This window comes from Phocoena phocoena, chromosome 17, assembly GCF_963924675.1.
Source record: "Phocoena phocoena chromosome 17, mPhoPho1.1, whole genome shotgun sequence".
NCBI classification, from domain to species: domain Eukaryota; kingdom Metazoa; phylum Chordata; class Mammalia; order Artiodactyla; family Phocoenidae; genus Phocoena; species Phocoena phocoena.
Window position 1 is genome coordinate 11,743,988 of NC_089235.1, and position 16,157 is coordinate 11,760,144.

Genomic DNA, 16,157 nt, shown 5'->3' on the forward strand with positions numbered 1-16,157 from the left:
GTTCCTGACAGTATCATTAACATTTTCATCTCATTGAGTACATGTTATAGACATGGTATTATTTCAGTGATTAAATATAATCAGTGCTCAGTAAGATTACAGACTAAGTCCATGGAATAATTGTTTTTTTTTAAAGTTTGTGCAAAAAGCAACATTTCATGTTTAATATGCGAAGTGTTACAGATGTAAAATTGAGAAATATTGTATGATCTTTACATTATAAAATAAAATACTTTGAAAGGCTGTCACAGAATGGGTTTAACTTATATTTTTGTGTATTCTTAGAAAAGTATTTTGCTTCCTTTTATGAACAAAAATATCTGGGAAGAAAACAGCAATTTTTGTAGCTTTTATGGGAAGGTAAGAAGTCTTAAGGTCAAAACTGGATTTTTATTTATCTTAAATATACCTTTCTTCCTACCAACTAGTAAGTGTATTGGAACAAAATTTTATTTTCTAAACAAAGATTTAGGTAACCAAATTGATTTTCATGAACTAGCACCATAAGGAAGGGACCATTCAGGTTTTACCTTTATGATTTGTCACTTGTACAAAATAGCCCATTAAATACTGTATCTTCTAGGAGCTTCCACAGAGCTTGGGGGACCTTCCTGTTCCCGAATCTCCATGTAACCCACTTAGAATCTCCATTTTATAATGTTATGGGAGTATTAATATACCATTCTGTTCTTAGTAATGGATAGCAACAGAATATTGCCAGATTCGCAGGCACTTGAGACCAGATGTGATGCCCAGTTCATTTATATTATTTAAGTTGTACAAGATACCAATTTACTGAAAACTATTTGTTTATTGACTTATTTAGATAAATTTCTGAAACATATAAGGGAGAAGTAGAAAAATCTTCTTTATGGTTTTTCTTTGATCATATCCCTTGACAATGTACTTGCTGAAGCTTATACTTTTTTTCTCTTCTGACCACAGTTACTCCACTGTGTGCCTTAAAACACTGGGTTTTTGTTTTTGTTTTTGTTTTGCGGTACGTGGGCCTCTCACTGTTGTGGCCTCTCCCACTGCGGAGCACAGGCTCCGGACGTGCAGGCTTAGCGGCCATGGCTCACGGGCCATGGCTCTCCGCTGCAGACCCCTGCATCAGCAGACAGACTCTCAACCACTGCGCCACCAGGGGAGCCCAAAACACTGGTATTTTGAAAGCTTTTTCATCTTAATTCCGTTATTAGTTTTTTTGTTTTTGTTTTTGCCCAGGATTAAGTCCTTAAATCTCTACTCTTCTAATATACTTGTTTTCTTTCTTTCCTATACCCCCGTCCTTCCCCAAAGCCAGAATTTAAGGCATTTTAAATACTTGATATTCTTAGTATCTTGTTGTTAAAATGTCAGTTTTCTAATACTACTCTATGAAGTTGATAATGTTGGGCAATTATGATATCTGAATGCGTGCACATACCAGTAGCCAATATGTTTAGTTAAAATTTTATTCTTAATATTAAAGATATATTATTTAAAAACTAAAGATATATTATTAAAAAATTTTAACCGTATTAGTATTATGTGTTTTTATGGTATATTTTACAGTTGAGGACAAGTATTATTTAAGTGTAGCTTCCAAAAGCTTCATCTGGCAATGATAATAGTAAGAAGGTTCAAACAAAGCATGGGTTACTGTAGAAGCTTTCTGATAAATACATGTAAATCTCTTTGGCCTCTTAAACGTTTTTCTTCAATTAAAAAGTCTGCATTTTATTTTTTATTTAAACCTTACTTCAACTTGTAGGAAGTATTACATTAATCTGATAACTGTTATTCATTGGCCATCTGGCTCTGAGGCATTATTCTTATAACAAAACAAATTTAATTCAATTAAGTTATTTTTCCATTTTTTGAAGGTCAGTTTCAGAACTTGCACGCTTTTTCTTTGTTATATTTATTTCAGAATATTCTGTTCCTTCATCTAGGTGTTTAAGGTTAGCTAGAGAATTCTGTTCTGCTATTTGTATTTTTGGTTCTTTAATATAGTTAATACTTTAATTTAAAAATCAAGAGCTCTAATGATATTTGAAAATGTATTTTCATTATTGTAACAGTGTATCTATATAATATCCATTTAAAAATATTCCCAGATTTAGCACAAATTGGTCACTATACTTTTTACTAAATCTCTTCAGAAAAGAACTGATTTATAATGTTTAAATTCTAAAAATTTTCTTAATGTTTTAGGATGAATAGAGGTTTTTGTTTTTTTTAATGAGTCTCATTTGACCTGTAAAATAAAAATTGAATGAGTTAAATTATAATTCAGAGATTGCATGCACTATTAAACAACAGTATAACATAACTAAAGGTCTCTTTCATGGAGACCTTCAATGGAAATGCTAGAAACTGTCCATGTGTTTGTAACGCTAGAGCTGCTGATTTTCCTTAGGTAAGAAAATGTTTTATTCTACCATTTCGGTGCTAGATGAAGAACTTTCCCTATTTGTAACTTATAGCTTACCAGCCCTACAACAGAATGGAGCCCCAGACAGCCAGGAGAGGATGCAGTGGTGTCTTTTGCTGATGTTGGATGGGTAGCCAAAGAAGAAGGAGAGTGTTCAACAAGACGAAGGTTAGTCTGGATGGCTATCAGAGCTGAGCTGCAGTATTTAGTATTTTAAGATGATACATTTACAGTATTTCCTTTTATTAGCCTAATTTGATCTCTAGTAACCCAGTTCTTTTTTTTTTTTTTTTTTTGAGCGGTCATCTTTTCTGTTCATTTTAAACACTCAGCTGGTATTTGTAAAGTTCTTAGAGACCTGTAACTGTGTCCTAGTCCTTAAGAATTACAGAATTCCTTGCCCTTCGGAAGTTTACATTCTAAAATGAGAAATCAGAAAGACCTATCATAAATACGTTTAGATAAGTAAGTAATTCTAAAGGTCTTATTGAGGCAGAGGAATCACCGTGGATCAAATTAGGAAATTTGTATAGTCAAGATAGGTTTTTTTTTTAATAGATCTTCATTGGAGTATAATTGCTTCACAATACTGTGTTATTAGTTTCTGTTGTACAGCAAAGTGAATCAGCCATATGCATACATACATCCCCATATCCCCTCCCTCTTGAGCCTCCCTCCCACCCTCCCTATCCCACCCCTCCAGGTCATCACAGAGCACCGAGCTGATCTCTCTGTGCTATGCGGCTGCTTCCCACTAGCTATTTTACATTCGGTAGTATATATATGTTGATGCTACTCTCACTTCGCCCCAGCTTCCCCTTCCCCACTCCGTGTCCTCAAGTCCATTCTCTATATCTACGTCTTTATTCCTGCCTGCCCTGCCACTAGGTTCATCAGTACCCTTTTTTTTCCCCTTAGATTCCATATATATGTGTTAGCATACAGTATTTGTTTTTCTCACTCTGACTTACTTCACTCTGTATGACAGACTCTAGGTCCATCCACCTCACTACAAATAACTCAATTTCGTTTCTTTTTATGGCTGGGTAATATTCCGTTGTGTAAATGTGCCATATCTTCTTTATCCATTCATCTGTCGATGGACATTTAGGTTGGTTTCATGTCCTGGCTTCAGGATGAGTTTTGATTCAAAGGAGACAGTATGCAAGAGCTAGAGAAGTGCTTTCATTTCTTTGATAGAGCCTGAGTAAATTATTGACTACTCATCAATCTAATAAACACCTATTCAGCTTATTCAACTCTTCTTATTAGGCATCAAGGATACATAGAAAAAATAAGACACAGTCCCAGCTTTCTAGGAATACTTGGAAATACTTGCTAGAGGAGATTACAAAAGGAAATCAATAATAGCGATACTGGAAAGACTACTAAGTGAATACAGAAGGCCACTGTGGGTTGAGAGGTTCAGCAAGGCTTCTCGGGAGGCGGATGATAGAGCTGAGTGCTGAGGGGCAGTAGGAGCCGCTCAACTAGGAAGGCTGTATTCCAGGTAAAATGAATATGATTAAAGGTACTAATCAGGAGGCCACATGGCATGTTCAGGAAACTCCAAATGGCTCCATGAGGCTAGAGAGTAGCAGAGAAGGGTAAGCTGTAAGAGAAGAATATGGAAAGTAGGTCAAGGTTTAAAGATCATACATGTTAGGCTAAGAAGTTTACACTTTTTCCTGAAAGCACTGTAGAGCGATGGAAGAAATTTAAGCATCATAGTAATAATATCAAATTTGTATTTTAGTTAAATTTCCTTGTAAACAGTGTAAAGAATAGAAGGGAGCCAAGTCAGGAAATAGGCTAAATAAGAGATGATAAGAGTGTGACTAAGAAACTGACAGAAGGCGTGGAGAAAAAGGACAAAATCAAGGGATACTCAGAAGAATGTTAAAATTTTTTAAGAAACTTTTTGGGTATTGGGGTTGAGAAAGGAAGAGTCTAGGATAACTCCCAGGTTTCTGGCTAGGATATGAGAATGGTGGAACAATTAATAAGAATATAGGAAAACAGATTTCTTTCTGGAGGGTGGGAGTAAGTGGTAGTCCAATGTGGAATATGCTGTGTTTGAGCTTCCTGTGGGATGTTGACATTGCTCTAGAGACAGTTTATGTAGCTAGATATTGATAAAGAATGCTTGCACTTCAACATGTGGATAGAATGGCTGGTACCCAGAGTACTCAAGGAGCATATATAAGACATGAAGAGCATTTGTATCCTGGATAAAGCTGGCATTTGGGAGTAAATCAGGAGAAAAAAAAAAAAGAGAAAGAAGGGACTCCCCTACCTGCCAGAAGTAGCTCAAGAGGCAGAAGGAGAACCAGCAGAGAGTGTTGTCATGGAAGCAGAGGTAGGAGAGCTTCAGGGAAGTAAACTTCCATCAGTGTCAGATACTTAGAGGCTAGGTAAACCAAAAACCTAGCAAGTTTCCATTTTGTTTTGCAGTTGAAAGATTATCATTGACTTTAGCTAGAGAGTAATTTCATTTGAGTGGTATTAGCTGAATAAAATAAGAATTAAGTAATCCAAGAGCAAAAAAGGAATTTGATTTGAATGACAAGTAGGAGTGAGGACATAGCAGTAGATGAACAGACCAGATTATTGCAGGATTAGCAGGTAAAGAGCCTTTTTTTTTTTTTTTTTAATTTTTAAAGTCTTTATTGAATTTGTTGCAATACTGCTACTGTTTCATGTTTTGGTTTTTTGGCTGCAAGGCATGTGGAATCCTAGCTCCCCGACCAGGGATCAAACCCGCAACCCCTGCATTGGAAAAAAACATGGAATGCTACACGCATTTGCGTGTCATCCTTGCGCAGGGGCCATGCTAATCTTCTCTCACTGTCGTGGCCTCTCCCGTTGCGGAGCACAGGCTCCGGACGCGCAGGCTCAGCGGCCATGGCTCATGGGCCCAGCCACTCTGCGGCATGTGGGATCTTCCCGGACCGGGGCATGAACCCGTGTCCCCTGCATCGGCAGGCAGACTCTCAACCACTGCGCCATCAGGGAAGCCCTAGCCTTTCTTTTTTAAGATGTTTATTTAATTTTTTTTGATTAAACTTCTTGAGATAATTGTAGATTCTTCACATGCAGTTACAAGAAAGAACACAGAAGCATTTCCTGTACCCTTCACCCAGTTTTCTCCAGTGGTAACATCCTGCAAAACATGGTACACTATCACAACTAGGATATTGACACTGGTTAAGTCAAGATGCAGAACATTTCCATACTATAAGAACCCCTCCTGTGGCCCTGTTATGGCCACACCCACTTCACTTCCATCTCCAACCCCTCCTTAATGGCAATCACTTATCTGTTCTCCATTTTCACAATTTTGTCATTTCAAGATAGTTATATAAATTGAATCATACAATATACAACCTTTTGGGACTGGCTTTTTTCACTAAGCATAATATCTAGTGATTCATCCAGATTGCTGTGTGTATCAGCAGTTCCTTCCCTTTTAGTACTGAGTAGTATTCCTTGGTATGGATGGACCACAGTTTGTTTAACCATGCACCAGTTGATGGACATCTGGATTGATTCCAGTTCTTGGCTTTTATAAGTAAGGTTAATGTAAACGTGTACAGGATTTTGAGCCAGCATAAGTTTTCATTTCTCTGGAATAAGTGCCCATGAGGGCAATTGTTGGTTTATATGAGTCATAAGGTAGTTGCATGTTTAGCTTTAAAAAACTGACACACTATTTTCCAGAATGGCTGCATTATTTTACATTCCCACCAGCAGTGTATGGCTAAGCCAGCTTCTCTGCTTCCTCACCAGCATTTGATGATGTTACTTTTTTCCTTTTTTTTTTTTTTGCCATTCTAATAGGTGTGTATTGTGCATCTCATTTTAATTTGTGCTTCCTTATTGGCTAATAATGTTAACATCGTTTCATATGTTTGCCATCTTCATATGCTTTTGAATAAAATGTCTCTTCACGTCTTTTGCCCATTTTCTAATTTGGTTTTCTTTTGCGAGTTCTTTATATATGCTAGGTATGAGCCATTTTTCAGAGGTGTGGGTTTGTAAACATTTTCTCCCAAATGTAGGGCAAGTAGGACAAGTTAAATCTTATCTTTTCATCTATTTAACAGGGTCTTTCACAGAGCAGAAATTTTATATTTTAATTCATTCGTTTTTCCCTTTTACGGGTCATGCTTTTGGTGTCAGTGTAAGAACTCTGTGCCTATGTTAGATCCTTTGGATTTTTCTCCTGTTTTTGTTTTTTTCAAGTTTATAGTTTTATGTTTTACAATTAAGTCTCTGATTGTTTGTCCAGTTTTGGTGTCAGAGTAATACTAACTTCAAAAAATGAAGCTATCTATTTTCTGAAGAGATTGTATAGAACTGGTGTTAATTCTTTAAACATTTAGGAGAATTATCCAGTGAACCATCTGGACCTATTGATTTCTTTTTGGTGAGATTTATCTATCTATCTATCTATCTATTTATCTATTTATACATACAGAAAGGCATTTTATTTTAAACATAGCAGTGTGTACCTGTCAATCCCAAACTCCCAGTCTATCCCTCCCTCCCACCCTTCCCCACTGATAACCATAAGTTCATTCTCTAAGTCTGTGAGTCTGTTTCTGTTTTATAACTCCATTTTAGATTCCACATATAAACGATATCGTATGATATTAAGTGAAGTAAGCCAGACAGAGAAAGACAAATATCATATGTCTCTGTCTGACTTACTTCACTTAGTATGATAATCTCCAGGTCCATCCCTGTTGCTGCAAATGGCATTATTTTATGGTTGAGTAATATTCCATTGTGCATATGTACCACATCTTCTTTATCCATTCATCTGTCGATGGACATTTAGGTTGCTTCCATGTCTTGGCTATTGTAAACAGTGCCTGCAGTGAACATTGGGGTGTGTGTATGTTTTTCTCTGGATATATGCCCAGGAGTGGGATTGCTGGATCTTATGGTAGCTCTATTTTTAGTTTTTTTAAGGAACCTCCATACTGTTCTCTATACTGGCTGTACCAATTTACATTCCCACCAACAGTGTAGGAGGGTTCCCTTTTCTCCACACCCTCTCCAGCATTTATTGTTTGCAGATTTTTTGATTGATGGCCATTCTCACTGGTGTGAGGTGATATCTTACTGTAGTTTTGATTTGCATTTCTCTAATAATTAGTGATGTTGAGCATCTTTTCATGTGCTTCTTGGCCATCTGTATGTCTTCTTTGGAGAAATGTCTTCTTAGGTCTTCTGCCCATTTTTTGATTGGGTTGGGTGTTTTTTTGTATTTTGAGCCACATGAGCTGGTTGTATACTTTGGATACTACTCCCTTTCTGGTTGCTTTGTTTGCAAATACTTTCTCCCATTGTGTGGGTTGTCGTTTTGTTTATGGTTTCCTTTGCTGTTCAGACACTTTTGAGTTAAATTAGGTTCCATTTGTTTATTTCTGTTTTTATTTCTGTTACTCTGGGAGACTGATTGAAAAAGATATTGCTGTGCAATTTATGTCAAAGGGTGTTGTGCCTGTGTTTTCCTCTAAGAGTTTTATAGTGTCTGACTTTACATTTAGGCCTTTAATCCATTTTGAGTTTATTTTTGTGTATGGTGTTAAAGAATGTTCTAATTTCATTTTTTTACATTTAACTATCTGGTTTTCCCAGTACCATTTATTGAAGAGACTTTCTCCATTGTGTAGTCTTGCCTCCTTTGTCATAGATTAATTGGCCATAGGTGGAATTGAGTTTTGGTGTGTTTTTAAAATTATGAGTTCAAGTTCCTTAATAGAGTTATGTGACTGTCTAACGAATTTCGTATTGGAAGAGATGTAGTAGTTTGTATTTTTCAGTTAATTGGTCCATTTCATCTAACTGGTTAGATTTATGTGTATAGAATTGTTCGTAGTATTTCCTTATTACGCTTTTGATAGCTACGTGGTCTATAGAATATATCCCGTTTCATTCCTGATATTAGTAATTTATGCCTTCTCTTTTTTAAATATTTGTCAATTTTATTAATCTTTTCAAAGAACAAGCTTTCTTTTTCATTGATTTTTCTTTCTTTCTTCTTTTGGTTTTCAATTTTATTGTTTTCTGCTCCTATCTATTATTTTCTTCCTTCTGCTTACTTTTGAGTTTATTTTGCTTTTTCTAGGTTCTTTGGGTGAGAGTTGATATTATTAATTTGAGACTTTCTCTTTATTTTGAATTTTTGAATTTTATTTTATTTATATTTTATACAGCAGGTTCTTATTAGTTATCCATTTTATACATATTAGTGTATATAATGTCAATCCCAATCTCCCAATTCATCACAACACCACCCCAGTCTCTTATTGAAGAGACTTTCCTCCATTGTATATCCTTGCCTCCTTTGTCATAGATTAGTTGACCATAGGTGTGAGGGTTTATCTCTGGGCTTTCTATCCTGTGCCATTGATCTGTATTTTTGCCAGTACCATATTGTCTTGATTACTGTAGCTTTGTAGTATAGTCTAATGTCAGGGAGTCTGATTCCTCCAGCTCCTGTTTTTTTCCCTCAAGACCGCTTTGGCTATTTGGGGTCTTTTATGTCTCCTTACAAATTTTAAGATTTTTTTGTTCTAGTTCTGTAAAAACATGCCATTGGTAATTTGATAGGGATTGCATTGAATCTGTAGATTGCTTTGGGTAGTATCATCATTTTCGCAATGTTGATTCTTCCAATCCAAGAAAATGTTATATCTCTCTATCTGTATCATCTTTAATTTCTTTCATAAGTGTCTTATAGTTTTCTGCATAAAGGTCTTTTGTCTCCCTAGGTAGGTTTATTCCTAGGTATTTTATTCTTTTTGTTGCAATGGTAAATGGGAGTGTTTTTCCTTAATTTCTCTTTCAGGTTTTTCATCATTAGTGTATAGGAATGCAAGAGATTTCTGTTCATTCATTTTGTATCCTGCAGCTTTACCAAATTCATTCATTAGCTCTAGTAGTTTTCTGATGGCATCGTTAGGATTCTCTATGTATAGTATCATGTCATCTGCAAACAGTGACAGTTTTACTTTTTGTTTTCTGATTTGGATTCCTTTTATTTCTTTTTTTTCTCTGATTGCTGTGGCTAGGGCTTCCAAAATGATGTTGAATAATAGTGGTGAGAGTGGGCATCCTTGTCTTATTCCTGATCCTAGAAGAAATGCTTTCAGTTTTTCACCATTGAGAATGATGTTTGCTGTGGGTTTGTCATATATGGCCTTTATTATGTTGAGGTAGGTTTCCTCTATGCCCACTTTCTGGAGAGTCTTTATCATAAACGGGTATTGAATTTTGTCAGAAGCTTTTTCTGCATTGAGATGGTCATGTGGTTTTTATTCTTCAATTTGTTAATATGGTGTATCACATTGATTGATTTGCATATATTGAAGAATCTTTGCATTCCTGGGATAAATCCCACTTGATCATGGTGTATGATCCTTTTAATGTGTTGTTGGATTCTGTTTGCGGATTTTTGCATTTATATTCATCAGTGATATTGGTCTCTAATTTTCTTTTTTTGTAGTATCTTTGTCTGGTTTTGGTATCAGGGTGATGGTGGCCTCCTAGAATGAGATTGGGAGTGTTCCTTCCTCTGCAATTTTTTGGAAGAGTTTGAGAAGGATGGGTGTTAGCTCTCTCTAAATGTTTGAGAGAATTCACCTGTGAAGCCGTCTGGTCCTGGGCTTTTGTTTGTTGGAAGATTTTTAATCACAGTTTCAGTTTCACTACTTGTGATTAGTCATTCATATTTTCTGTTTCTTCCTGGTTCAGTCTTGGAAGGTTATACCTTTCTAAGAATTTGTCCATTTCTTGCAGGTTGTCCATTTTATTGGCATAGAGTTGCTTGTAGTAGTCTCTTAGGATGCTTTGTATTTCTGCAGTGTCTGTTGTAACTTCTCCTTTTTCATTTCTAATTTTATTGATTTGAGTCCTATCCCTCTTTTTCTTGATGAATCTGGCTAATGGTTTATCAATTTTTTTATCTTCTCCAAGAACCAGCTTTTAGTTTTATTGATCTTTGCTATTGTTTTCTTTGTTTCTATTTATTTCTGCTCTGATCTGTATGATTTCTTTCCTTCTGCTAACTTTAGGTTTTGATTGTTCTTCTTTCTCTAGTTCCTTTACGTGTAAGGTTCGGTTGTTCATTTGAGTTTTTTCTTGTTTCTTGAAGTAAGCTTGTATTGCTATAAACTTCCCTCTTAGAACTGCTTTTGCTGCATCCCATAGGTTTTGGATTGTCGTGTTTTCATTATCATTTGTCTCTACGTATTTTTTGATTTCCTCTTTGATTTCTTCAGTGATCTCTTGGTTTTTTAGTAACATTGTTTACCCTCTATGTGTTTGTGTTTTTTACATTTTTTTTCCCAGTAATTGATTTCTAATCTCATAGCGTTGTGGTCAGAAAAGATGCTTGATATGATTTCAGTTTTCTTAAATTTACTGAGGCTTGATTTGTGATGCAAGATGTGATCTATCCTGGAGAATATTCCATGCGCACTTGAAGAAAGTGTGATCTGCTGTTTTTGGATGGAATGTCCTATAAATATCAATTAAATCTATCTGGTCTGTTGTGTCATTTAAAGCTTGTGTTTCCTTATTAATTTTCTGTTTGTCTCATGTGTCCATTAGTGTAAGTGAGGTGTTAAAGTCCCCGACTTTTATGGTGTTACTGTCCATTTCCTCTTTTATAGCTGTTGGCAGTTGCCTTATGTATTGAGGTGTTCCTATGTTGGGTGCATATATACTTATAATTGTTATATCTTCTTCTTGGATTGATTCCTTAATCATTACATAGTGTCCTTCCTTGTCTCTTGTAACATTCTTTATTTTAAAGTTTATTTTATCTTATATGAGTATTGCTACTCCAGCTTTCTCCTGACTTCCATTTGCATGGAATATCTTTTTCCATCCCCTCACTCTCAGTCTGTATGTGTCCCTAGGTCTGAAGTGGGTCTCTTGTAGACAGCATATATATGGGTCTTGTTTTTGTATCCATTCAGTGAGCCTGTGTCTTTTGGTTGAGCATTTAATCCATTCATGTTTAAGGTAATTATCGATATGTATGTTCCTATTACCATTTTCTTAATTGTTTTGGGTTTGTTTTTGTAGGTCCTTTTCTCGTGTTCTACTTAGATGAGTTACTTTAGCATTTGTTGTAGAGCTGGTTTGGTGGTGCTGAATTCTTCTAGCTTTTGCTTGTCTGTAAAGCTTTTGATTTCTCCCTTGAATCTGAATGAGATCCTTGCCAGGTAGAGTAATCTTGGTTGTAGGTTCTTCCCTTTCATCACTTTAAGTATATCATTCCACTCCCTTCTGGCTTGTAGAGTTTCTGTTGAGAAATCAGCTGTTAACCTTATGGGAGTTCCCTTGTATGTTAATCATCATTTTTCCCTTGCTGCTTTAAATAATTTTTCTTTGTCTTTATATTTTTGCCACTTTTATTACTATATGTCTTCGTGTGTTTCTCTTTGGGTTTATCCTGTATGGGAACTCTGCGCTTCCTGGACTTGGGTGGCTATTTCCTTTCCCACGTTAGGGAAGTTTTCAACTATAATCTCTTCAGATATTTCTTGGGTCATTTCTCTCTCCCTTCTCCTTCTGGGACCCCTATAATGCGAATGTTGTTGCGTTTAATGTTGTCCCAGAGGTCTCTAAGGCTGTCTTCATTTCTTTTCATTTTTTTTCTTTATTCTGTTCCACAGCAGTGAATTCCACCATTCTGTCTTTCAGGTCACTTATCCGTTCTTCTGCCTCAGTTATTCTGCTATTGATTCCTTCTAGTGTATTTTTCTTTTCACTTATTGTATTGTTCATCTCTGTTTGTTTGTTCTTTGATTCTTCCAGGTGTTTGTTAAACATTTCTTGCATCTTCTCGATCTTTGCCTCCATTCTTTTCCCGAGGTCCTGGATCATCTTCACTATCATTATTCTGAAATCTTTTTCTGGAAGGTTGGCTATCTCCACTTCATTTAGTTGTTTTTCTGGGGTTTTATCTTGTTCCCTCACCTGGTACATAGCCCTCTGCCTTTTCATCTTGTCTATCTTTCTGTGAATGTGGTTTTTGTTCCACAGGCTGCAGAATTGTAGTTCTTCTTGCTTCTGCTGTCTGCCCTCTGGTGGATGAGGCTATCTAAGAGGCTTGTGCAAGTTTCCTGATGGGAGGGACTGGTGGTGGGTAGAGCTGGCTGTTGCTCTGGTGGGCAGAGCTCAGTAAAAGTTTAATCTGCTTGTCTGCTGATGGGTGGGGCTGGGTTCCCTCCCTGTTTGTTGTTTGGCCTGAGGCAATTCAACACTGGAGTCTACCCGGGCTCTTTGGTGGGGCCAGTGGCAGACTCTGGGAGGGCTCAAGCCAAGGAGTACTTCCCAGAACTTCCGCTACCAGTGTCCTTGTTCTCTTGGTGATACACAGCCACCCCCAACCTCTTCAGGAGACCTTCCAACAGTAGCAGGTAGGTCCGTTTCAGTCTCCCCTGGGGTCACTGCTCCTTCTCCTGGGTCCTGATGCACACACTACTTTGTGTGTGCTCCCTGAGTGGAGCCTGTTTCCCCCAGTCCTGTTGAAGTCCTGCAATCAAATCCTGCTAGCCTTCAAAGTCTGATTCTCTAGGAATTCCTCCTCCCGTTGCCGGACCCCCAGGTTGGGAAGCCTGACGTGGGGCTCAGAACCTTCACTCCAGTGAGTGGACATCTGTGGTATAAGTGTTCTCCAGTTTGTGAGTCACCCACCCAGCAGTTATGGGATTTGATTTCATTGTGATTGTGCCCCACCTCCTCCCCTCTCATTGTGGCTTCTCCTTTGTCTTTGGATGTGGGGTATCTTTTCTGGTGAGTTCCAGAGTCTTCCTGTCGACAATCTTCCCGTCTATGATTGTTCAGCAGTTAGTTGTGATTCTGGTGCTCTTGGAAGTGGGAGTGAGAGCATGTCCTTCTACTCCACCTTCCTGAACCAAATCCTCTTTTTCTGATATAAGCATTTAGTGCTGTAAATTTCCTTCTCAACATTGCTTTTAGCTGCATCCCACAAGTTTTGATATATTATTTTAATTCAGTTCATTGTATTGTTAAATTTCCCTTGAGAAAACTTCTTTTAACTGTTGAAGTTAGAAGTTTGTTGTTTGGTTTCCAAATATTTGGAAATTTTGCTATTATATTTTGGTTATTGAGTTCTAGTTTGATTCTTTTGTGGTCAGAGGACATAAACTGTATACAGTTCATCCTTGAATAACACAGGTTTGGACTGCGTGTTCCCACTTATATGCAGATTTTTTTCTGTAGTAAGTACTATAGTCCTACACAATTTGAGGTTGGTTGAATCTGCAGGTGCAGAACTGTGGATACTGAGGAACTGCAGATATAGAGGGCGGACTATAATTTATATGCAGATTTTGGACTGCGGGGAGGGTTGGAGCCCCTAACCCCTGTGTTGTTGAAGGGTGTATTTCCATTCTTTAAAAATTTGTTGAGGTGTTTTTTTGTTTTGTTTTTTTTTGCGGTACGCTGGCCTCACTGTTGTGGCCTCTCCCGTTGTGGAGCGCAGGCTCAGCGGCCATGGCTCACAGGCCCAGCCGCTCTGCGGCATGTGGGATCTTCCCGGACCGGGGCACGAACCTGTGTCCCCTGCATCGGCAGGTAGACTCTCAACCACTGTGCCACCAGGGAAGCCCTGTTGAGGTTTTTTTTAATGGCCCAAGGATATGGGCCATTTTGGTTAATGCTCTATGGGTACTAGAAAAGAATGTGTACTCTTGTTGTTGTTAGTGGAATGTCCTATAAATGTTAAATAGAACTTGTTGGTTGATGGTGTTGCTAAATTCTTCTGTATCATTCTTGATTTTCTATTCTAACAGTTGTTGAAAAGGGGGTGTTGAAGTCTCCCACTGTATTTGTGGATTTGTGTATTTTTCCTTTCTGTCAGCTTTTGCTTTTCACTTTTTGGAGGACTATTGTTTGGTGCATACATACTTAGGATTGCTGTGTCTTTTATCTTTTTACTGTAATATAATGTCCCTTTCTGTCCCTGATAATTTTGTTTGCTCTTAAGTCTACTTTATTTAATATTAATGTAGTCAGAACTGTTTGGTTGTTTTTTGGTTAATGTTTGCATAATATATCTTTTTCTGTTCTTTTACTTTCATCCTGCTGTTGGTATTTGCCTCATATTTTGAGATGCTTTTTTGTTGGATCCATATATATTTGCAATTGTTATATCTTCTTGGATTGATCCCTTGATTATTATGTAGTGTCCTTCTTTGTCTCTTGTGACAGACTTTATGTTAAAGTCTATTTTGTCTAATAAGAGTATTTCTACTCCAGCTTTCTTTTGATTTCCATTTGCGTGGAATATCTTTTTCTGTCCCCTCACTTTTAGTCCATATGTGTCCCTAGGTCTGAAGTGGGTCTCTTGTAGACAGTATATTTTACGGGGCTTGTTTTTGTATCCATTCAGCCAGTCTGTGTCTTTTGGTTGGAGCATTTAACCCATTTATATTTAAGGTAATTACTGATACATATGTTCTTATTGTCATTTTGTTAATTGTTTTGGATTTGGTTTTGTAGGTCTTTTTTCTTCTATTTTTTTGTTTTCTTGTGATTTGATGACTGTCTTCTGTGTTATGTTTGGATTCCTCTTTCTTTTTTGTGTGTATATCTATTGTAGATTTTTGGTTTGTGGTTACTATGAGGGTTTGGTATAGCAAAACCTCATAGTATGTGTATACAAGACTGTTTTAAGTTCCTGCTCTCTTATTTCAAATGCATTACCAATATCCTGCATTTGTACTCTCCTCAAGATTACTAGCTTTGATATCAGATTTGTGTGGATGATTTCCTACCTTTATTGTGTTTTTGCCTTTACTGGTGAGCTTTCCCATTTGTAATTTTCTTGTTTGTAGTTGTGGCTTTTTCTTTTCCACCTAGGGAAGTTCCTTTAGCATTTGTTGTAAAAGTGGTTTGGTGGTGCTGAATTCTGTTAGCTTTTGCTTGTCTGTAAAGCTTTTGATTTCTCTGTCAAATCTGAACAGGAGCCTTGCTGGGTAGAGTGTTCTTGGTTGTAGGTTTTCCCCTTTCATCACTTTAAATATATTGTGCCACTTCCTTCTGGCCTGCAGTGTTTCTGCTGAAAAATCAGCTGATAACCTTATGGGGATTCCCTTGTATGTTATTTGTTGCTTTTCCCTTGTTGCTTTTAATATTAATATTTTCTCTGTGTCTTTAATTTTTGTCAGTTTGAATAATTTGTGTCTTGGTGTGTTCCTCCTTGGGTTTATCCTGTATGGGACTCTCTGTGCTTCCTGGACTTGGGTGACTGTTTCCTGTTCCACGTTAGGGAAGTTTTCAGCTTTATCTCTTCAAATATTTTCTTAGGCCGTTTCTCTCTCTCTTCTTCTGGGACCTCTATAAGGTGAATGTTGGTGTGTTTAATGTTGTCCCAGAGGTCTCTTAAACTGTCCTCATTTCTTTTCATTCTTTTTTCTTTATTCTGCTCTGCAGCAGTGATTTCCACCATTCTGTCTTTCAGCTCACTTATATGTTCTTCTCCCTCATTTATTCTGCTATTGATTTCTTCTAGTGTATTTGTGATTTCAGTTATTGTTCAGTTGTTTGTTTGTTCTTTACATCTTCTCTTTGTTAAGCATTTCATATCTTCTGAGTCCGTGCCTCCATTCTTTTTCCGAGCTCTTGGATCATCTTTACTGTCATTACTCTGAATTCTTTTCCAGGCAGATTGCCTATCTGCACTTAA

General features: G+C 37.1%; 1 protein-coding gene and 1 non-coding gene across 3 annotated transcripts in view; one reads left to right on the forward strand and one right to left on the reverse strand.

Annotated features, from left to right (window-relative positions):
• MTFR1 (mitochondrial fission regulator 1) overlaps window positions 1-16,157 on the forward strand; it is a 52,898-nt gene that overhangs the window by 14,039 nt on the left and 22,702 nt on the right. For both annotated transcript variants that reach the window (XM_065895563.1, XM_065895564.1), the window contains one exon: window positions 2,472-2,587. In XM_065895563.1, coding sequence (XP_065751635.1) covers window positions 2,472-2,587 — 116 coding nt within the window. The remainder of the gene's footprint in view (window positions 1-2,471; window positions 2,588-16,157) is intronic.
• On the reverse strand, window positions 5,200-5,303 carry LOC136137392 (U6 spliceosomal RNA). Its single transcript, XR_010656730.1, has one exon. It is a non-coding gene; the product is annotated as a U6 spliceosomal RNA (small nuclear RNA).